The following is a 23,023-nucleotide window of genomic DNA, read 5'->3' on the forward strand; positions in this document are numbered from 1 at the left end:
CACACTCATGACCGAGAAGATCTAGATCCATTCATCACACAACACAACGAATTCGTGACGACACAACGCCATGGTCGCTGACAGAACGACGGGGAACCCGCTCAGCGCGGGCTCCCTTTCGCTCTTCATGGCGACTGCGCTACCGAGAGGCGAGAGCTCAAAGCTGAAGAACGGGACCGAAGCTATAGCACTGGCAGTGCACGCCGGTATGCTTGCAGTAGGTTTCAGACTAGTAGGTGTTGGTGAAGACGAGAGAATAGGTGAGTGCGCAGTTCTGTCCCTTACCGGCCCAACCTCCCATATACCTTCCAATTTCACCAATCTTCATGCTCAGGTACTCATAGAAGCATATGCAGACGCCGAGAACCCCAATCCACTTCCTGCAACATGGAATGCCTCCTCACTATACACATTCTGCTACAAGCACGCACAGTCCGCCATGGACTACCACATCAACGTTCACAAGCTAGGCAGCAAAGCAGCTGTCTCCGCGATTGCTATTGGCGACGATCGACCAAAGAACTTCGATGTCACGACAACAGAATACCTGTCAGACTCTATGCTCCCTTTGAGCATACCGGAGGACATGTCGACAGAAGATGCAGCCAAGAAGCTGATGGACCTCTTCATATCGTCTGGGCGTCTGAATGATCTTAGCGCGGAGCTCAAGTTGAAGATCATCCAGAAGCTTGCGCCGAGCTTGCAGAAAGCTGGATTCGAGGATAGCGGCGCATCGAATTCGCAAAACGGTCCTGCGCCTGATGGCAACTCAACACCTCGCCCCGCCAATTTACCAAACCCCCGTCAGCCGCAAGATCCTGAGCCAGCGCGTCCATATCCCTTTAACGATCCTCTGGCCGTCCCTCGACAACCAGGCAGGTCGCTACCTGAACCCATGCCTGGCTTCGACGATGAGTACGAGGTCAATGGCCCACAACGAGGCGGACTACGTGACGGCCATTACCCTGTAGGGATTGGCCACGACGATCTGTACCCACAAGGTCTGGGTCCCAATGACCCTCTGCGACCGCATCTCGGCGGCGGTCTCCCAGGACCTGGCGGCGGCTTCGGTGGTGGTATGCACCCTACCTTCGACGACCCGCTCTTCCGTGGACAAGGCGGACAGGGAGGCTACGACCCATCAGCACCACCTGGCGCACGATACGATCCAGTCGGTCCAGGCGGTACACCACGAGACAACCGCGGCGGAGGGCCGAGATTCCCTGGGGGAGGTTTCGGTGGGCCGCCCAACCCATTCGGTGGCTTTGGCGGCAACGACTTCATCTGAGCCACACCGACACCGATCACTCCAGATCGATGCCTCGAAAAGTACGGCACGCGACCCGGAACGCATGCATGATAGTTGCAATTGGCCCGAATGCTGCGCTCTCCAAGCTGATACGGGAGGCCCAGACGCCAGACTTTTGGGTTTTAGGATGTACGAGCCGGATCAATGATTGGCAATCAACGACATGAACGACACGATCTTACGACACACGAAGAGGCCTCGCAGTCGGGGAATGAAGGCTAGCAAGATTAGGTTGCGCTAGGAAAGAAAGGAAGTGGATTTGTAGGACTGACCCAAAGATGCTGGATGAATGCCACGATCCAGGATACTTTCCTACCGTTACAATACATCCGAGTCCTTGCACATCAGTAGAGGCTTTGTTTCCATACCATTTTACCAATTCACAATCGATTTCGATAGCTCCCCCTTCAAGTACAGCAACCAAGAGGTAGTGCCGTTATCTGATCTTAAAAGAGTTCAGGCGAGAATTGTGCGAGCAAGGGATGATGTTTCTTGTCGTGTCAACACCAATACCATCCACACACGAATACCAACCTTGGGGCGAGTTCACGGCTTGCGCGATACTTTCCATTGGTGACATGCATGCTAGATGTGCTGGTCGTTCTTACATAAATCTGGTTCTCATCATTGACAAAACCATTCACAGCGTCATGTCGAAAGTGTTGCTTGGATCACACGCTACCAATACTTTGACTTCTCTACTGATAGAGAGGCGGTGCTTGAATAGCATCAAAGAAAGGTAGTGGACATCAAGTAACGGCCGAAGTCTTATCGTGTCATTCATAGCACGCCACGATAGACTCCTGTAGAGGATGTGAAGATGCATATAGTTGTGAAATGCGTGATAGTATCAATATGTTCTGCAAGCATTGACACGAACAAAATATCTTATTCGTAGCTGGATCATAACGATAGTCCGTCTTGAAAAAATTCGGAGTGTTGATAGTATGGGGAAAATCGTATCAGGTTTGATTCGATAATCCCCCGGCGAGATCGATACGGGACGACTTGTTTGGGTAAGGGGCGGACAAGCAGGCACGTATAGTGCGTCACTGACATCCAGTGACTTCATGTTGTTTCACCAACCACTCGTGCGATTCTAAATATGGTCTTGATGCGCTCTCTTATGAATTGTGCTGTCGCGACAATTAGTAGCACATGTGCCCATACAATTATATGGGCACGGACATCTAGCTGCAGGAGGCCGTGTGATCATACCGTGCGCTAGATTATCAGACCGCTCAGTGAAGCATTTGTTGCGTGATGGCCGAGCTCTGCAGTGTTGAAGGCGAGTCAGTACCAGGCACTGGGAGTGGCTGTTGGGATCTTATGCGAGGTATTGCGGGCGAATGGATCTGATAGTGCTACCACAGTCTGTGTCTCCGGCAGAGTCAGGCTGTGGCAGCGAACTACTTCTGTCCACTGAAGCGGCGCTGAGAATTGAGTCGTGTTGCACAACCATTTGGAATACATCAAGAGGAGTGTCTCAAAGCTTTGATCTCGCGATACTGCTTGACCGGTTGAAGTACGGTCGATGCTTGGCTGAGGGAGGGCTTATTTAGACCGTCATCATGAGATCCTTCACGCTGGCTGTATCGAAGCGATGCTAGCATTTTCCTCTTCCAGTATCTCGGTCTCGCAACGCCATCTTACTTGCCTCACGCATTGTGTTGTTACATTTGGTATCTCCGTCAACATCTCGGTGTCTTGCCTCCTATTGTACTTCGACTTTGGAGGCGGTACCAGCATCGTAATCCTAGTGTCTCAACGGTTGATCGATGTCTTGCATTGGTGCGTGCCCTAGAAGAAGGGAGGCTTCAGCGTCGAAGATGCCAATGCGGTTATATCGTCATACTAAGAGCGTGAGAGCCTATACCATATCGGCATGAGCAACCTCAACGCCTCAACTTCGTCACTGAGAGTCTTGCACTGCTTCCTTCGTCAAGCTTCGGTGGTAGGTACTTGCCCGTACGCTGGGGCTCGCTAGCACGTGGGCTTCTCAACAGGATCCACCGCGAAACGCGTCTGCGATGGTACTGGCCACGGTTGTAGCGTCGTTCCATCATGTGCTCTTGGCGTGAGGCTGCAAGCGGGTGATGGTCTTCGACGCTCAGACCGGAAGGTCTAATCTCGCCACCCGTGTGCTGTGAAGGTATACTAAGCCTATATGGTAAGACGAGAGCCTGACTGAAGGGAGTATAGCTGTACTAGTGGGTCAATGAACAGGCGCAGATGAGCGAGCGGGATCGATGAACACGCAAGAAGGAGCGAAGAAGGCTGACAGCTATGGCCACGTTGTGGCTAAGGCGTCGGGATTTGTGCAATGATTGCTTGACATGGAGGAGCTTGCTCACAACCGCTTTGCACGCGGTCGTCACACCGTGCTTTAGATTTCATCGCGCGCGTAGCCACGAGTGGTACCCTGCGCTGTTAGTTCTCCCCACATTTCAACCCAACTCACCTTCTCTTTTAGGGCACCCCTTACCGTCGACGCAGCCATGAAGCAATTCGTTCAAAATCTAAGAATCTACATCCCTCCGTCTCCATTCCTCATACTTTTTCAAACGCACACCTTGTCTGCATCTCACACACCCAGGTCTCCATCCTCCCTGACGATCGTCTCGCAGGGAATCTCGTGCCCAGAGAAATGATTCCTCTCTCGTGAATGGATCCGAAGGGGCGCCCTTGCGCACCCCCGCATAGTTGTGTTACAGGTGATGCGATATCAAGCGCATCTGGAATCCCGTTCCTGTTTGCCTGTGAGAGAGCGCGAGAACCAGGGTAGGCGAAAAATGGCCTGTCCACTTTAGCCGCAATCCTTCGATGCGTTTTGTGCGGCCACTGGATATCGACATCGTGAAAAGATGTACGCAGTGATACATGATTCAGACGGATCACGGAGTCCTTTGGGAGGCGACACCGACCGTCCAGCCCTGGTACGAGTAGCTTTGTTGACCCTACCGGGTAGACATGTAAGAAATGTTTGAAGGCTTCCAATGTGCATGTGTCTATGGTAGCTCCTTAGCAGTAACAGTTGGGCTTGCCCGAATCCGGTCGAACATCGATAATGCGGTCTTGAGATGCACATGATTCCGACAAAGTGTGGAGCGAAGATGCGCTGAGTAATGCGGCGCTGCTTGAGGTATGCATTGTGCCTGTCACACAGGGAAGAAGCAGCCCTGCAGCGAGGGCACAGCAGGGTGATCAACAGGGAGGCGGGAATATTACTCCTGGCGATGCCATCCTCATGACTGCGCCGTAATATTTCCAGACTAACACTCTTCACATATCCTTCTGTGTCCAAGGTGTTGAAATTGACATCATCAACGCTTTTCCGATGGGTACCGGCGGCGATGTTGTCGATCCACAGATATTAGAGCCTTGCATCTTTTAGCCGGAGATGACATGACTGCTCGGGTCCGGAGACTCAATGTGATCAACTTGAAATATGGAGCATTGTTGATTCGGATGAATGTCACTACATCGCCCTTTCTTTACGGACGCTACCAGTCTTCTCGAAGGAACATGGTGCCACAGCCTTCTCTTAACGGCTTAGGGAAGAAGCTGTGGGCCGTTGGGTGGCAGCGGGCGGATTGAAGATCTGATGGAAAGCTGTGCCATAACGCTTGACATGTTGTGGCTTGCAAAAGGGGCCAGGGAGTGGCTGTAGTACCCTACGCAAAAGACAAAGTCCATCTCGTGCCCGTTAGCCAAGATTTGTGCCAGGCGTTGCACTGCGGGGCGATGACGGACAACAATTTTCACTGCGCAAAGATGTGACCGATTCTTGTGCTTGGCTTCTGCGTCAGAGACAGCATAATTCGACCGCGACACGCTGTGAACAAGGAAGCAGAGGCTCTGAAGTCGCATGAGTCACGCGGGTCGCGAACACAGCCTTTCCTGCACAGTAGGGGAAATTAGCCTGGCGTTGTGCGCGCCGTGGACTCAAGTTACCGAGCATTTGGTATTTTCGATACTCTGCAGTCTCAAGTGAGCAGGTTGAGATTTGTCGAAGATCCGCAAGAGTCATGGTCCCGTGGATCGATGGCTGTCGCCGTCGTGATCTGTACCCTACATGGTCAAGCCCCACGGGCCGCGGCAGGTGGCTGCCGAACGTACGCTATGCAGCCAGCTCTAGCCGGCGTTGGCCCAATCGACTACAGCGTTTCACACTCTCATTCTGCATTATTCGCAGCAAAAGTCTCGTGATTCGAAGAGCGAGTTACATGTTGGGACATAACTTTCCTCGACGGAGTATCTGCTGTGGAAGAATTCTGTGTATGCCGGTAGATTGTGGAACCCGTAAGGCTCCGCATGTGTTCCAAATACGATTATATATACGAGCGGCGCAAATATGATTGGCCGGGGAGACAAAAATGCTGCTTCCACCATAACTGATTAAGGATATGCTAGACGCCGTGGAATCGAGCTCCGTGCTGACCCACAAAAAGTGACGCTATCTTTCCTTGCCTGCTGGTCGAGGATGCAAGAGCCGTTAAGCAGATAGACCGCGGTAACGAAAGATGGTGACTACATCGTGAACAATGCCGGCTCAGTATCGAGCATTGAGCAGAAGATGCCATAAGATGCTGACGCCCCGCACGCCAGTGACCAGGATCCTGGCCATTGATCTGAACAACTCTGCAGGGACCTGAGCGCATGAACCACGAACCATCAGCCTCGCATCCTGTAAGGCCTGTGGCTTGCATGATCCAGGCCTCGCTTGCTCGGAATTAAATAGTCAACGAACCTGCTGCAGAGTATTGTTGAGAAGCAGTGTTTGCTAAGAATGCGTATCGAAGATGTCGTTTTCAAATTTCCGGCCGAGGGAAGCACGATTGGGTAAAGGTCATCACTTTTAGCGCGTTCTGCAGGCAGCGCTAACGAGTTCCACGCGCGTTGCACCCTTGCAGCCGCGATGGTCGCTGGTCGCTTGTTAGCGGTTGCACAGCGTCTCGGTTCGTTAACCGATCGCATCAAACAGTCAAACGCCGGACGCGCTTGTGGCGGCCTCTGGCGGGACGAGATGTGACACAGCATGGAGTGTTTCCATGATGTTTGCAGGGAGCTCGCGTGGCAGAAAGTGCAGTTTGATTCGCTTTGACGACGTGAACAGTAGGAAGCGCGATCGCCTGCTCCACGGACCAGTGCGAGGTCAAGCAACATCTGCGAGGATCCTCAACCAGCAGTCCACACTGTATGATACGGTACTTCAAATGACGCTCTTATGAATCATTGCCTCCATCCGATGCGGTTTTGATTAAATTGACAACACGACTGCTCGAAAGCTCCGAGTTTGATGAGCATGGAGACTTATCCTTCAATTGCCTTTGGCCTGCATCAAGCAATGCTGAGCACCATGGATTGGTGACCTGAAAGATCTCAGTATCTATGGTGAGAAAAACAGTCCAGACATGTTACCGTTAAGCAATGTAAGGTGTCTAGGTGCAATCGTGTGGAGACATGGTGAGCTGCGGCCGTCCGTGATGGATGGCGGATCGAGCGACGAATCTGCTCGAGTATTGCCGCTCCTTGTCGTTCGCTGTGTATAGGTTAATCTGCATGATTGAAAAGCCTCCGTGAGCATGCGAGACTGCCTAACAATGTGCGAGACGGGGCAACTGCGGTGGTAAGTCGATGCTGGTCTGCTGCAAAGCGAGATGAATCGGAATAATGTTCGCTGCATCGTCCAAAGAGCTCTTAGTCACAATGAATCTTCAGTACGTTATTTAAGGATAGGGCTGATGGCTGGCCCTCGATCGCCCCAGAACAATCCACTAATCCACATCGGTTCAGCTTGAGTCGAGCACTGTTTGTGCGGGCCAATATTCGCTGGCTGGCCAATTGTGTAGCGAGCAATAGTTCGAAGGTAGTACTGAGTTTCAATTTGCACGTTCGTCTGCAGTATGATATTGCATCGTTATTGTCGCTTAGAAGATGAGAAAATATGCGAACAGTGTCATTCAAACAGGTACCTCAGTTCGCACTGGAGCGTGGTAGGGTGGTAGGGTGCGACTGCAGAAGGTCCTAGTTGGGGCGGACTGTCATCGAAACGTCGGACCGAGTGAACACAGAGTACGTGTCTCGGACGGAGCAGCGTCTCGCAATACCAATGAGGCAGCGAGCAACAGTTCCAAGACGCGTGAAAATCGGCAATAATTATGAGCCTTAATCCGCAGCCCGCTTGAGCTCGCGATCATGTGAGTCTAGACGCAACGGGTCTTGCCCGGCCTTCGCTCTGCCATTAAGGTCAATTAGGAAATCAGGAGATGATCCGTAGGAGCGCGTTGGTCAAATCCGCCTAAAATGACGCGAAGGAGCAGTCGTTGAGGCGGGGTGTAATTAAACAACAACGCTGGGTCGGGCAGAAGACGAAAGGTAGTATGGCGGTCATGCAGCACGAGACAAGGACATTCCAAAACAATGAAGGTGCGTCGACCGTCACGAACACTGTACCTAGGTGTGTGACGTGATGGCTAGTCCACGCTAAGATTGGGACAAGCGAGCCGGTGTGGCCCCGGCAGCGATACGAACAAGACCTGACGCCCATCCTTTGGCGCGATGCCACTTTCGACCCCTGACGCAAGATATTGGCCAGTGAGCAGGGTTTTGCAGCAGCCGCCGTTCGACAGGCGAGCCATGGAAGAAAAGGCAGGTAATATAGCCACCTTGCTGCGCTTAGTGACCCCAAGGCGGCACTGCATACCCCGTGCCGCGAAGAGAGCGTGCTGCTGTCCAGTCACGACGCGACGTTCATGTGAAGGCTGCAGGTATCGTGCAGATTTAAGCGCCTGCCGCTGGCAAATTCGCGCAATGACGCCCTGACTGGTCCGCGTCCGTCTGGCATGCATCACTTGGCTCACGGCAACTTTCCCCGTGTGGACCCCGTTAATCGCACTTATGTATGCGGAAAACGGTGTGGTCGGTGCAGTTGGTTGTGCAGCGTTAGCTTCATGTTCGTGCTGAATGGAAGTACAGTGGCCCCGCAGATGCCAAATCCTGGTGTGAAGCCGTCGAACCGAGTGCAGGAAAGATGCCATGAGGCTGAGCAGCACGCATTTAATGTATTCCTTTCTTCAAAAGTGTACAAGAGAATCAAATACAGTTGTCCGGAGGCAAATACAAAATATCAAAATACCACCTAGGGACTTATGTTTCGGATGCACCGAAAGCAAGACCAATGCTGAAAAGCAGAACAGCAGATAACGCTCACATTTTACCGCCCACGCTCCAGCTCTAAAAAATGATTTCAACTCCCTTTCCTATAGTTTCGCAGTATAACACTCACTCTGTCGGTAGCGTGCTTGCATCACCTGCGAGCTGGACAGCTGTGCACTCTTGGAGCAGCCATCTCTAGTGTGCCTGGTTGATATTACTTATTGAACACAGCCCGCGAAATGAGAGTACTTACCTGCCGCACGTATCTTTTCGTGCAAAATCAGCAGGACACTTGTCACACTTGAATCCCCTTTCCTTTTTGTGGACACTGGTATTATGTCTGTCGAGGTCGAGTTTACGAACGAAAGCCTTCTGACATCCCTCCATTCGGCAGACGTGCGGCTTTGCTCGGTTGGGATTATGTGTCTCCATATGCTGCTTGAAATTGTAGTTTCGTGCAAAGCCCTTTTGAGGCTTGCACAATGTACAAACGAAGGCGGCCGTAGCGGGATCGGTGTGTCTGCGACTACGTATGCGCTGTCTGTGAGCAGGAGTCTGGGGATACTCTGGGCGAGATGCACTGCTCATTTCGCTAGAAGCCCGAAGGTATGCTTGGTCATCGTATTCCATCGCAAGAGTAGGCTCCATCCTTGGAATTTGTGTCGCATCATAGGGGTTGTCGTAAGGAAAGACGTTATTGTTGAGCCTCTCAGGAACAACAATCAGTGGGCAATGTCGCGACAAGGGCAGTGTTCCCTCGTTGTGCGTGTAGCGTGCGTCATGACTCCAACTATGGCTTCCAAAGTTTGCAGTCGTCATCTCGTGATAGGCATTGTTAGATCCAGGATGAGAGTGAACTGACACCATTGTCGCAGACGAGACGGACGATCGAGGCGAGAGCTGTGAGCCGTCCCAAGGCTGGGGAGAGCGTATGATTGGGTGATCGAACGCGCCTGACGCGTATGGGTCTGCAATTGCCTGTGTCATAATGGGGGATGCGCCAGTTGAGACGTGACCGGACCAGGGCTCTGAGGGCGATGGCGACGGAGGCAGCGTTGTTGGGGCTTGGTGATGGTAATTATAGAGTCCGAGGCCTTGCGGATATCTTGACATGGAGTTATGCTGGCTTGGTGATAGGTAGGGTGCCTCAAGCAAGGAGTCCTCCCGTGACGCATGCGTTTGATAGGGCGAGTTGAAAGGAGGTGTAGGCTGTTCCGTGTAAAGCATCGTGACAAAGGGTGGTTATCAAAGGATGTGAGACTGAGTGTAATACCCAACAGCGAAAGAAGGGTTGAGAAGATAAGGATCAAGTTGGTAAGGCTGATGGTGGCTTGTGGTGGAGTTTGATGAGTGGCACTGTAGGGCGTCCAGGCACCGGAATATATCTGCACGACGTAGGTGGTAGAAAACCTCCACAAATATATGTTCGGAAGTCGGTTTGCAGTGCTGTGGCAGTGTCGTCTCGAAGCAAGCCGTTCTAACAGTGGGCTTTTGAAGGATAAGGCAGACTCGGAGATTGTACCAGTCAGGGAAAGACATGAGCGTAGGGGCGATGGGTTCCAGCCGCGAGGCGGCAGCGCCTGTTAGCGGCATGGGACCGTGGTCCTGCGGAGGCTGAGGAGTGTAGGGGTGCGCAAGAGTAGTAGTGCAAGTTATGCAGGCCACACCCCAGCACAAGAGGGTGATGGTGCGCGACCGGGGTGGTCCACTTGAACCACTACCTCGGGAAGAAGCGACGGCGGGCCGCCGACCACGAATAAGACTTGTGCCGTAGCCTGAGATGCGACAAACGGTGAGTGCGGTTAATCCCTTGGAGTGGTGCCTGTGCTTGGATGAACTTGTCAATGCGCACACGGCTCGTGGCGAGTGTTTAGCTTCACTGGCTGTTGCTTGGAGGTATGCCATTTGGACGAGGCATATGACTGGTTTGGACACACTGATTTGCATTTGTTATTGACGTGTTGGATGGAAAGCTGGACACTTGTGCTGCGGACAACTTTAAGCGCCGGCCATCAAGCGGCCTCGCTCGCTTCGCGCTGTTCCTGAAGTTGGGAGACAATAGCCGTTAGTGCCTCAACTTGTGCAGTGAGGTTGATGACGAGGGTTTTGATTTGTGCATCGGGCTCTGCCTGTCCTGTACTTGACTGCGAACGGCCTGTGGAGCGCGCTCCTGCTGCAAAAGTAGAAGCCTGAGTATCTGCCCTGAGCAAACGAGGAGAGTTCACAGCCAGCCGCGAAGGTCTTTTCGCAGCTGTAGGTGTCTGCGGGCCGCTAAAAGACATGAGGTTCGAGTCACGCTTTCGATACACGTCGAAGTGTTCGTAGGCCCAAATGATGCCTACGAACGGTAAATGCGTGGCCTTGAGAAGCACAATGCGTGCACTCCTCAGCCTTTCAGACGGCAAGATGAGCCGTAAGGGCCGTATGCAAAGAGGGATCAGGTTCTGAAGTTGTCAGCCTTGCTCTCGTCAACTCGTATAGCTTTTTCGGTGTGATCCTGATCGCAAGCAGGCCCGCTTGCTTGAGGCAGCCTGGGCGGCAGCGCAAGGCTGCTCAATGCGCTATACCAGCACGCCAGCGATACAGCCACCTAACGCATGCTGTTGATCCTCCTAGTACCAAGGAGCTCCAAATGGTGTGGTACATGATTTGTATTTGTCGAACGGCAGAGGCTATGCTCTCGGCCTTATTGGCGGCCCGGCGCTTAAACCACATTTCAAGGTCTGCACATAGCAAAGAGAGGTAGAGTACTCACAAGCGGTGGCAGGAAGTAAGTCAATCGATTTGAAGACGATGCTTCAAGAACATAAACGGAGTAGCTGTTGCGATGGCGTCATCAGTGAGCTCCGCAGAATCGAACAAGGTACTGACATGAAGAGATATTCGTCACGCGCATGCTCTAAGATCTGTGCAATTGTCAGCAGAGTACGTAAACAACAAGCAAAGCTAGAAAGCGATATCTTGTGTGTATTGTTGATTGACCAAAAATTGTCGATAGGGTGTGCAGTGTCCCTGGCCCTGCCATCGTTCATGGGCACTGCATAACTTGACGTGAAAGGCGGTTATTTGCCAACGCTAAAATTGGAAAGTCTGCCTCGAATGCTGAGGAATCCAGTAATGGCTGTCTTGTTCGGACTTGCGTGTTGACAAATGAAAACGCTACATGGAACCAACGGCGCCAAGACCGAAAGATCGGGCAACGAGAGCCAATGATTTTTTGGACAAAGCTTACCTTGCTGAGTGAGTTGCTCAAGAGGGAGATTAGGCTGGTAATCAGAAGGATGTTCGTCAAAATGATGAAGATGAGCTATACTTGCGGTTAGAACAGTATACACCGAAGTCTTGTGCGGGAGCCTCACCATAACGGGTGGGCCAAAGAAGGGCGATCTGTTTGCTGTTAGCAGCCAGCTTTCAAACAACAATTTCCTCACTTCGTACATTTCTTGAGCAACGTCTATAGCGCAGCTTTGTCAGTGCGCTTCTGAGCAGATGACTATTGCAACTTGGACTCACCAAAGCCAAGGTAGCTTGATCTACAGGCAACTATTAGCAGAGATCAAAAAGGTTTCTGGTCGTAAGTTTTTTACCCAAAAAACACTTTGATCAAGATCCAGCTCTAACGCAGGATTGTTAGTTTAAGGCAACAAGGGAGACCCAATGCTACTTACCATCTCCTGGGGTTTGAAAGTCTCCCGGGCTAGCAGGACGAAAGTCGTCAGGAAGCCTGAGTCAGAGGCTTAGTGTAGTCTCACAGAGTTCAGTCAGCAGTCGGACACTCACCCAAATACAGTATGAGGACAAGCGATAGGAACTTGACGAAATCCTTGGTCTTTCACGAATTAGATTGGTATGCATGCAAGCCGTCGTACAGGTTGATTTTACCATCTCCTTCAAGCATGGGATCTTAGTGTGAAGTTAGTACACGATCTCTCTGCAGCGACCAATCTACGACTCACGAGGGTTCCGAAATACGGGTTTAAGCTCAGGAGGCTGAATATTCTTGGCACCAGGAACAAGGCTTCCAATCCGAGTACGTCGTAAGCAAGGTCAATAGTATCCATTTCACCATTCGACAAGCCCACTACTCGGAGAGCACAGAACGTCATACCGACGACAACAATACTGATGTCCCACATCCACCAGAAGTCAGAAGCGTAAAAACTGGTCTGTCCCGCATCGACCCAATCGGCGAACTCATCGTACGCGAAGCTGGCTATCCACACGTACAGTAGTATCTCGGGAATGGTGACTCTTTCCTGGTCTCGGCGCACCAATACCGCATAGTAGAGAGCCAAGAATATTGCAAAGAAGAGTGTCTCAAATACCTTCAAGTATCGAGGCACACGCAGACGCGAGAACGGGTCGGTCTGTTTGCGATTGTACTTTCTTGGACGTTTCACAGAATTGACGCTGAGCGTCTCCCAGAACACGATGTCGCCACGCCACAGCCCATTGATGACCTTTTGTATCGGCCGCTGGCTTAGGAACTTCTTTGCACCACCTACTGCTGCAATCTCTAATGCTGAGAGATTCTCACATCGACTCTTCAGTGATCCAAACCTCGGGTTTGTAGCATCATCACTCCTTGTACCAAAATAATCACTGTTGGCTACATCAAGCAAAGGCGTTCGCTCGTTGGATTGGACGGTGCGCTGGCCGTTCTGGTGGCTATGGTCGGCTGGTCTCGAAGAAGGCTCGCTGTCGGGAGATGGTGTGGGCGGCAGTTCGAGCAGTAAGAAGTCTATGACATCTCGATCGGTGAGGCTGTTTAAGAATTGCCAAGCGACGAACTCGCAGGCATAGCCTCTGGCTTGATTGACGCCAGGTTCGTCACTTGTTTCTTCAAGAGCGGAAAAGTGACCTTTGAGAGCCCTGATCGATATCAGCACTCTATCTTTCCTTTACGGCATTTGTGCCGTGCGTGCCGCGGTCGCGCAACGTACAGGAGGGCTGACACCAACGCGGGATGGTGTACCTGGTTCGAGAGATGGTCGATCAGAGGATGTAATGCACGGCCATGCTGGCTTGTGCGATAGTCTTCGAAGCTGTGCGGGAGGTTGATGGTGTGTTGAAAATATCTAGCTGCATCTTAGCTATTGCTGCGATTCTTCAATTACCTCGGACTCACTGGCTCAGCTTGTCTACCAGGTCTGCAAAACTTTCTGCGCCATCAATGGCAGGCACACCTGCGTCGTCAATTGGCCATCTCGAAATTGACAACAGCGACATCTTCAAGATCTGTCCTTAATGTGTTTGTGAGGTGCATCGTTAGAAGTCGCGCAACTCAGCTCCGCGTTGTTGCGCTTGTGGAGCGCGGGCGGTCTCGAGATGAGAAACGCCGAAACGCTACCGCTATGGGTCTGTGCGTCTGTCGTCACTCGTGATGTTGTACACACCACAACCAGCTGAAGCAAACCGCTACGCTACGACAGTGTGTCGCGATGATCGATCGATGCTGACTACAGCTATTTCACTAACTGAAGATGACTCAGGAAGCTGACTTCTTCGGCGACCGGTTACGCCTTTCCGCGTTTCTACGTATTGTCGCTGATGGCATACCTCAGCGTCCCACACGATTCAAACGTCGTTTATTCGGAATCTGTCATGGCGAGCCTTCATGTCAGCAAGGCCCTGGCTTGCTTGATGCAAAAAGTGCTCCAGATCAAGAAACCGCAGATAATACTACAGTCCCTGACGTGGTCCGCTCATCATCGCCGCAACCACCAGAGCTCGCGGCAGAAGGTCATCGCTTAGCGGACCACGCCAACAGCAGGTCTCAGGAAGACCGCGGGCGTGCCGAACCAGAAGATCAGCGACGGATTGGTGAACGAACATCAATTACAGCAATCAACAAGCCGCCCAACCAGCCGCGCCAGGTCTCACGCATTCGGAGAAGGCGGCACTTGCCTGTGAACGAACTCGCTCTGCTACGAACTACGTCCTCAAATGGTCTACCGTTACCGCGTGTGAGATGATGTTCAGTAAAGAGGTACAGTCGGCCCGTACTGACACCCTACTTTTAGGACGCCGACCACATCTTTGTCGTTCCTGTCGCTGCTCTTGACCCCATCGAAGACAGCCAAATACGGTCAGCAACACTTTTCAAGAATTCAGCGGGACGATCTCAAGGCCATCGTGTCCGAAAGCTATCGCCGGTCAGAGGTGTCAAGTCTGGCTCACCAGCGTTGCTGCTGCGCGAGCGATTTGCTCATGTCTCTTCCGCAAAGTCCAAAGGGTCGCACAGCAGCACGTCTCCAAGATCCGAACTCGCCACAGGATCGGATGGCTTTGTCGGTGTGGAGCTCCATATACAGCATCCAACGAAATGGAACAAGCCGCGTGCCAGCAACAGACCTAGGACGAAGAAAAGCGTTTGCAATAATGGCGGACTTGTCTTGACTTCCGGCTACTTGCCCGCGCCCCCTATCGAGCATCAGCACAGTGGCCTCATCATGACAGAATCGCAATTGCATACTGCAGCCCTCCAGGCTGCTGGGACGACCAACGAGGCAATTGTATCGCTGCCATTATTGCAGCACGCCGTTGCAGAAGTCTTCAAGGTGACAAGGGAGAAGGAAGCGAGAGAGCGTCGCCAATCTCAGGTGCAACGATACGACGACCTTGTGCGCAGTCAATTGTCCATCGTGACGGCACCGAGCAGACGCACACCCGAGAGTTCGAGCTCAGGCAGTGCTGGTGATGCTGATGAGAAGGTCACATACAGTCGCACACCCAGCCTCGAGTTTGATGAGAGTCACGAGCAAATTACTCCCCAGTGGCTATGTACAGCAGCGACAGGGCGCGCACATGATCAAATCGAAGCTGAACGGTATTTTGAACGTGCGATGTGTGATCTCGATGCGGCGGGGCGATCTGACAGTGTGAGTGGCGAGCTCTGCCCTCAGTACAGTGGACTGGAAAGGAGTGATGGACTCTGGGACGCTCGTGGTGCCACGGGTTCAGTGCGTTACATTTAAGCGTTTCTGCAAAACGTGCAACATACAAGTATCTATCCGGTAAATATCACAGTCTCATATTCTCTCGTCCCGCTCATTGTCTTTGCAGACCTTGTAGATTCTGAGAACATTCCAAGGTGCATTTAACGACCTGTGACAGCCGGTCTGGCTTAAGTGCATTCACGGGCAACTAAAACTCAGGATTCGATGGTTCGCCGGCTAGTGTGCAGCTCTACTTCGTAGTACAGTGGCAGAAACATTCATTTAAGGCTCCTTTACAGTGTTTGTCGGTACCGCAGCTCAAAGTTGGCCAACAAGTATGTGCAGTCACAGAGCGAACCCGCGCAGTAGGATGCGCTGCTGGTCCAGCAGACTCTCATTCACAATTGCAATGGATCTCTATAACAACTTGGTTTCGCTTTGTTGGTCTGCCTTCCAAGTCGTTGCTGATAGGAAGTATCGGCTCACTCGGCTGGTGCTGTTCCATGTTTCGCACTAAGAACGACCCGATAGTCGCACAGCTAGTGCGACCACTACGGACATGTCGAAACACAAGAGCGCCTGCACTTAGAAAACATTGCCTCGTCTGGTATCGACTTGTTAGGGGTCCCGGGTGCTTCACATCGGTCATAATAGTGTGGCGGGACTTATATGGGAAGCTGCGCCCCTGCGACGCATGCGACTTTTGCACATCCATCGTTTGTTCTTTCTCGTCGAATGAATCGCCTGCACCCAATCAACAGTCGAAAATCTGGTCTTCGAAGGTTGATTGTTCAATACGATGGCGTCCTCAGGTGGCATGCCTCCTTCAATGGTATTTCAAAGAGCAGTAACTTCGAGATAGTATAAAAGTTAACAGGCTGTAGGCAAATATGAAACCACCATATCCACCAACAGCATGGGCGCTGGGTGGAGCACCCGTGAAGGAGGTCGACATACCCGCGCAGACTGTGTTCTTGTTCCTATTCATGATCGGTGCAGCTATCCACATGAAAATCTTCCAGAAAAACAGAGCAAGAGGACACAGGTTCTGGTTTAATCTCTTCATCTTCTGTGCGTAATCATACCATGTATCCGGGCCACATTTGCTGATGTTTCATACAGTCTTCTGCGTATCACGTGTCCTCACATCCATACTTCGCCTTGCATCGACAGCACAGTCTCAAAACGTCGAACTTGCTATCGCAGCGTCTATCTTTGTCGCCGCTGGAGTCCTCATCATCTTCATCATCAATCTGATATTCGCTATGCGTCTCGTAAGGTCACTGCACCCAAGGCTGGGGTGGCATCCTGCATTTGGAATCATCTTCAGATTGCTGTGTATTCTCACTGGAGCAACGATCATCATGATCATCGCAGGTACAGTTCAAAGCTTTTTTACTCTAGATCCGGGAGCGAAGGCTACCGATCGAAGCCTCCAACTCTACGGCTCAACATTCCTCGCCATTATCGCCACACTTCCGCTTCCTATCGTCATTCTCTCGCTCCTAATTCCGTACTCGCCACCAGATCGATTTGGTGCTGGGCGGCTGCGAACGAAAGTCATCGTACTGCTTGTCAGTACTACATTACTGTCTATCGGTGCCTGGTATAGATGTGGCAGCATATGGGCTCCTCTAATTCCGCGCTCTCAGCCCCTCCCTGGCTATCTAGGCAAAAGTCCGTTCTACATCTTCAACTTTTTTGTGGAGATACAAACGGTCTTGATGTACGCGATCCTGCGTGTAGATCTGCGCTACCATATTCCCAACGGCGCCAAGGGTGTTGGATCGTACTCTTCGTCACAGCAACTGGATGATGTCGAGATGCAAGACTCACGACCAACGTCAGCTTCGGAGGTTGTTAAAGATAGCGGCATGGAAGTTGCGGCGAAAACCACGCCTAATTTTGGCCTGACAATTGACACCAGTACACCGACTATCCGAGTTCACGATCCTGAGAAGACGCCCGTCTCTTTGGCTAATTCGCCAGACACACATACCGAATCTGCGCACACAACACCTAACACATCGCCCATATCTCCAACAAAGAGCAAACGCCAGTCTCTCTTACAGTCTCTCTTCAAGCGTCAGTCCAAAGCACCTGCACTACCAGCAATCCAAGCCGACGTGTTACCCATCGAATCTCCAACAGCCGCAGAGCAAAGGTCCCGCTGGCGCGACAGTGAACAGCGGCGCATAGTAACGCGTTTGGGTGGGCCATGGCAGGAACTCGAGTCGCCAACATCTCCCCTGGAATCCCTAAGCCCAGTCACTACAGTCCACTCCTTCCGAACCAGCGTCACCCCCAGTGTCAGCGCACGCGACAGCGTTGACGGTATCAGTGTCGGTACTGGACTGTCCATCGGCCTTCCGAGCGTCGTCACAGCACCAAGTCTGCGAGACACGCTGAGAGCAGATGGCAACTGGACACCAGAGTTGGATTGGGAGTTGAGAAGTCCCAGAAGATTCTTGAGCATGAAGAAAAGGGTCACCGGGGAGATTGTATAACTTGTGCAATATCACAGCGAGGCGTTTTTGGGGGGGGCATACCATTTGCTACGCGGCCTTGGAGTCGCTTGAAGTTACTAGCGCTGCAATCGATTTATTTAAATATTTTCACATCTTGTACAACATCCTCTATACACTGCAGCTTGCCACGCAAGTACGATTAGTACGATCAACATGAAGTACTATCAGCCCTGCAGTGTGCAATGGTCGCATAGCACCCGTGCAGAATGCTAACTTGTGGGTTCTAACATTAGTGGCACGACGCCGCGCGGTCTTGAGACAAGAGTCAATAACCCTGAGGCACGACTGCTAATTCTGGTGTTGTTTCCAGGAGTGCGGTGTTTGATATTGGGTATATTAATAGGTGGTAGTATGGAGATGCCGATGGGGAGCCGACGCGAGACGATGAAACAGTGGTACCAAATCTCAGCAAGCGACAGCAGCATCAAGCATAGAGAAAGGAAATGAGCAGCTTCATCATTTTCCTGTAGTCTTTGATATGTCGTCTCATATGCTCTTTTCTAGGAGAAAGAAAGACTTTTCGGGCACTCCCATGGCTTGCCTTCATTTGTGTGCCGAATCTCCGTTCCCTCAACACAGTGACAACCCTTGTCTTCGGCACTGTCGATTTTTTTCAACTTTCGACCAGACCAGTGGCCAAAGACGTAAGACCCGGGACGCAGCATTCCAATCCACTAAAAGCTCTCCCCTGTACATCTGATTAATAGGATACAATTGAACTTGTGCTTCTACTCTTCTTCTCCCATTAGAGCCTATAGACAAGTACCTTTAATCCCTTCGCTAGTTCCAAGAGACTCCAGCTCGGAAGAAGACAGTCCCCGGCAAGGATTCCAGAGAGTATCCAAAGCTTCTGTCAACCTTGAGGTGGTTTCATTCGTCATCGAGCTGTGCTCTCTCTTTGGTTCCTCATCTTGTATGCTCGCGCACTCACTATTAAAATGCGGCACCCATGTGACTGATCAGGGTCTGTACCATCTAAAAGGCTCGACAACGAAGTCCTGATGACATCAATGTCGGTCGCCCCAGCCGCCAAGGCCTCGCTTGACTGCGTGCCGTTTGATTAGCGCACCTGCTGGTTGTACAACCAGACCTTATCCTTTACAGACTTGGGTTCGCCTGTTAGAAATGCTGTGGTACTAGACACCTAGAGTTTTATCGATTTTTGAGGGCGCTTTGATCCGGTCTTGTCACAGATGACTTGGGTCGTGAGAAATCCAGGCAATTCCAATTCTCCCGTATCGATGATCATGTTCTACTGGTCGTGCCAGAAGCAAGCAATCTGAGGGGTTCCTGATCGCTTTGGGCACTGGTTCTGCCATGGGCATGATGATCGCTTTGACAAACATGCCCTCCAGGGCCGCTGGAGGAACATATTGCTCGACTCTATTGACGAGTTGGAGTTGCCTGTCAATAGAACAGCAATACCATACTGTTGTTTCGCGTCGACAGCGTTTTCTGGTAACTTGACGACATGTATATTGGCCATGTCGTTCGAGAGCTCAAGGAACTGAAAAGCTAGATCGTGGTTCTGATCGGGCTCATAAATTTGGAGTGGAAGAATACCATCAGCCGTCTAGATGCTGATACCGTTCATTGAAGCGGTGGCTTCGTCCCGCCACTTCGAAGACATGCCGCGCCACAAAATGCTGCTGCCCTTCGATCCCAGCGGAACCCAATCCGGGAAACCCTTTCTGCGAAAATGACACCGCCGTGGTGCCATAGCAACGCAATGCCACTCTCTTGCGCTCTGGGATGGCCACAAGGTACTCCCCAAATGTGGTAAACCAAGTCAGTTCCAAGGGCATCCAAAGCACCAGCGATAGCGTTGAGTGCGTTGGTGTCATAGGATAGAGTGCGTCTACTGTACTACACACGGTAGTACGTGGCACTGTATAGCGGATCGTTCTTCCTAGTGAATTCGTCACGGATCGGTAGCCAGCCCACGGCATAGTTGTATTCTGATCTGTGTTTATTGTAATCCGTTCCCTCGAAAGTTGTCCGCTATCGCACATAAATATGACTTGTCGGTCCGTAAAGAACAGGCGTCTATTCGAGAGGAAGCCTCCCTGGAAGGTCCAGGCGCGAGTGACCCACGGAGAGCAAATGACGTCTGTGAGTCCCCGGGTGCCTGGAACAAGCGTCAGGCGCAAAGAACCTATCGTTTCGGACGGTAGCAGTGAGCCGTGTGCGATAGATGAGACCCCAGGTAAACCGTGCATAGAATCAGATCCCGCTGTTGCAACAATTGTTAGATGCGATACGCTATAGACAAATATCGCCTATTTGCATAATTTGAGCGTGCTCTTGTGTATCGGTCTGGCTCAAGCACTATGCACGTCAGCGATACTCACTGGACACGATCTGGAATCGCAAAGGAAGCTAGTGGTGGTCTTGTAAACAGCCTGGTCGTACCTTCAGCGACCCCAAGACATTAGCCAAATCGGTCCTTCTCCTCTCACCACCCTAGACGTTGTCAGCTGTTTGTTCATCCTATAGATGTACTTAAAGACCAAGCAAAAACAAATCAATAGGTCCTCGACATCATTGAATTCCAGGCTCATACTGTGCTTCATAGCCGCGCTCACATAGGCATCCTCACCATCTCCTCCTTCGTCCAATACTTCCTCATATTCTCCGCGCCCAGCTCCTTTACCTCATCGTCCAAATGCTGCCACAGCACCTTCCCAAAGCCGTCCAAAACCTCCTTTAACTCGGGTAACCTCAGCTCGCGCTCGCCGCTACTGCACTCATCCAGATACTTAGTCAACTTGTCAAGGCCGTTGTGGATCTGCTTGTGCTGCGTGAGAAGTTCCAGTTCTTTCTTAAAGGCGGGCTGCTTCTTCGCCAGAACGGGGAAGATGTGCCTGCAAAGATGGACATTAGCGTCGAAGATCCAACCATGGGCTTCAAGAGAAGTCGAGGTGCATGACGGGACCGTACCTCTCCTCAATCCCGTGGTGCATTTCCAACTGCGCGCAAAACTGCTGCCCCAGCGCAATAAACTGTCGGATACTCATACCCTTACTCCTCTTTCCCGTCTCGCAGGCGGCATACAGAACGTTCCAAGTCTCGCGAAAGTGGTTGTGGAAGTAGTCCATATGCTCTGCCATGCGGTTGTAGATGCGGAAGTCATGTTGGGAAAGCTTAGGAAGGGATGGCTCTGAGGGGGTTGTGGGTACGGGTGTCTTTTCTGGAAGTGTTGGTTCGGTGGTGGCCATTGTGTGAAGTGTTTGGACCGTGCTCTTGAGGATGAAACTGGTGCTGAATGCTCGTTTTGCGGAACTTTGGAAGAGGCGATTTGCCGTTGGGAGAGGCCGGAGGGCACGGAGAAGGCTCATGCAGTACGCTCAGAACGCTGGACAGACGATCAAGGGGATGACTAGAACGTGAGGATTTGGGCTGCATGAACAGTACGAACTTGATATGGTAGTCTTCTTTGGGAAGCTCAACACTTTGGCACTTTTTGCTGTGGCCAACCGCAGCTTACCAATTTCCCGAGGCCAGCATTGACTAAGCCGAGTCTGCCGCTCCGCAAAAAGATGCCGACACGCCGATGACACGCTAGAGCGCGTGCGCGCCACGTTGACGCGTTTGGCAGCTGCCAAACCACGGAACGTTCAGCCTTACCAGGCTGTTGTGGGATTATGTCATTCGTTGTCGACAGGCCACGATGAAGACTATCGAATCGTACCATAAAGGGGGCACATCCACCAAGTCGTAATGTCAACGTCTGTGAGGCCACGTTCTTTGGTCGCGCCACCACTCATCGCGTGGCACTGTCGTGGCACTGTTCACTCTACGACTCTCTCAGCAGACTCTCATTTCTTTCGAGTCTTTGCAAATTTCTCGTGCCACTTTCTCGCGGACGGTTTGGTTGCTGCAGCTGCGTCGTGCACGTTTGCGGCTGCGGTATCCTTGCTCTTGACCCTGATTGTGGTGTCTGAGGGTAACTCGTACGACCCTTCGATGGCACCGAGTGTCGCATCTTTTCGCCATGCTTCGGGCAATCTGTCCTCCCATGTGTCTGTAAAGTCGGCGATGAGGAAGTCGCTGGGTCCCTGCTTGGCTTCGAGCAGTGTTTTGCCGACAAAGGCAACAGTTCTTGCTCGATCGAGGCACAACCATGACCCAGAATTGTCTTGCTCGTCGTTGGAGAGATGTCTGAGCACGGCCTTTGTGAAGTTTGATGGATGCCCAACGTCAGCTACTGCTGTTGCAATGTCTTCAGTCAAGAACTGGCTGTCAAGCTTGACGCCCTCGGCGAGTGCTGCTGCATGGATGGATTTCCACACCTGTGCCAATGAGTTCGCAGAGGGCCTGTATGTGTCTCGATCGAGCTCGAATGCCATCAGCTCGTTCCAGCCTGCTTGACACTGTGCGTCTGACAAGGGAAGGTTCTCAAAGACGTGGTCCTTGCTCTCGCCGTTGCCCGTGGCATCGACGTCGCCAGCTACAATGTCATACACGGGCAGCACCTCGTGCAGCAGAGCGACAGCGGAGGCATCCGAGGGTTGCAGCTCCAGGGTCGCGGGGCACAACGCTATGGCGCATGTGGCTGCAAGAGGTATGTCGTTGCCATGGGCATCGAGCTGCTGGGGCTGGGTGACGAAAAGCGAATTGGACGTCTGGACCTGGCGCAGGTGGAAGGTCTTGTTGGGCGTACAGAGCACCGCATATGCAGGCCGGTCGTTGGCGGCGGCGCTGGATTTGATTGAGAGCCTGTGCACGCCAGAAGATCAGAAGGCGATCCACGCAGCGGGACGGGAGCTGGGAGCGCGCACCGCGGGGGATTGGGAGCATCGAGCAGCGCCGCGACGTCGGCCGGCAGCTCGAGCAGCTGCAGCTTCTGCGCGGGGGCCGCAATGGCAAAGGGCACGCCGCCGTCGAACTGCTGCGTCGCCATGGGGTAGGCAGGCGGGCAGCTGGTGGGGGAGGGATGACGCCAGAATGTCTACGAAGTATCTAGCGGCGCCGTGTGTTTGTTTTGACTCGGGATCTTCAGCGCGACTGGCGGAGGCCGCGCCAGCTGCAAGGGCACCAGGACAACTCGACTCGAGCAACTCGACGCCTCGAATCCCAGCCAGATCCCA

General features: G+C 52.2%; 7 protein-coding genes across 7 annotated transcripts; 3 read left to right on the plus strand and 4 right to left on the minus strand.

Annotated features, from left to right (window-relative positions):
- Window positions 1–70: 70 nt before the first annotated feature.
- On the plus strand, window positions 71–1,288 carry M421DRAFT_64150 (uncharacterized protein; the record flags this gene model as incomplete). Its single annotated transcript, XM_033596122.1, has 2 exons — window positions 71–260; window positions 345–1,288. 2 exons carry the CDS (start codon window positions 71–73, stop codon window positions 1,286–1,288), a joined length of 1,134 nt encoding a protein of 377 aa, XP_033448117.1.
- A 7,297-nt stretch (window positions 1,289–8,585) lies between these two features.
- M421DRAFT_162260 (uncharacterized protein) lies at window positions 8,586–9,791 on the minus strand. Its single transcript, XM_033587692.1, has one exon. It carries the CDS (start codon window positions 9,692–9,694, stop codon window positions 8,717–8,719), a length of 978 nt encoding a protein of 325 aa, XP_033448118.1. The 5' UTR covers window positions 9,695–9,791; the 3' UTR covers window positions 8,586–8,716.
- A 2,102-nt stretch (window positions 9,792–11,893) lies between these two features.
- M421DRAFT_162320 (uncharacterized protein) lies at window positions 11,894–13,779 on the minus strand. Its single transcript, XM_033587693.1, has 7 exons — window positions 13,596–13,779; window positions 13,411–13,545; window positions 12,424–13,339; window positions 12,350–12,370; window positions 12,248–12,296; window positions 12,136–12,191; window positions 11,894–12,083 (listed from the first exon to the last, which is right to left on the minus strand). Exons 1-7 carry the CDS (start codon window positions 13,694–13,696, stop codon window positions 12,051–12,053), a joined length of 1,311 nt encoding a protein of 436 aa, XP_033448119.1. The 5' UTR covers window positions 13,697–13,779; the 3' UTR covers window positions 11,894–12,050.
- Window positions 13,780–13,949: 170 nt separating this feature from the next.
- M421DRAFT_421063 (uncharacterized protein) lies at window positions 13,950–15,511 on the plus strand (the record flags this gene model as incomplete). The annotated part of the gene is made up of 2 exons (XM_033592701.1): window positions 13,950–14,433; window positions 14,491–15,511. Coding segments are annotated over 2 exons (1,438 nt in total), but the record flags the coding sequence as incomplete, so codon positions are not given.
- A 528-nt stretch (window positions 15,512–16,039) lies between these two features.
- Window positions 16,040–17,962, plus strand: M421DRAFT_392484 (uncharacterized protein). The gene is made up of 3 exons (XM_033590025.1): window positions 16,040–16,237; window positions 16,290–16,476; window positions 16,528–17,962. Exons 1-3 carry the CDS (start codon window positions 16,205–16,207, stop codon window positions 17,910–17,912), a joined length of 1,605 nt encoding a protein of 534 aa, XP_033448121.1. The 5' UTR covers window positions 16,040–16,204; the 3' UTR covers window positions 17,913–17,962.
- A 2,552-nt stretch (window positions 17,963–20,514) lies between these two features.
- Window positions 20,515–21,151, minus strand: M421DRAFT_64093 (uncharacterized protein; the record flags this gene model as incomplete). The annotated part of the gene is made up of 2 exons (XM_033596115.1): window positions 20,515–20,797; window positions 20,874–21,151. 2 exons carry the CDS (start codon window positions 21,149–21,151, stop codon window positions 20,515–20,517), a joined length of 561 nt encoding a protein of 186 aa, XP_033448122.1.
- A 600-nt stretch (window positions 21,152–21,751) lies between these two features.
- Window positions 21,752–22,836, minus strand: M421DRAFT_5547 (uncharacterized protein; the record flags this gene model as incomplete). Its single annotated transcript, XM_033595308.1, has 2 exons — window positions 21,752–22,652; window positions 22,715–22,836. The coding sequence occupies 2 exons, from the start codon at window positions 22,834–22,836 to the stop codon at window positions 21,752–21,754; spliced, it is 1,023 nt and encodes a 340-aa protein (XP_033448123.1).
- Window positions 22,837–23,023: the final 187 nt, after the last annotated feature.

This window comes from Didymella exigua (genome assembly GCF_010094145.1).
Source record: "Didymella exigua CBS 183.55 unplaced genomic scaffold M421scaffold_15, whole genome shotgun sequence".
Taxonomy (NCBI): Eukaryota; Fungi; Ascomycota; class Dothideomycetes; order Pleosporales; family Didymellaceae; genus Didymella; species Didymella exigua.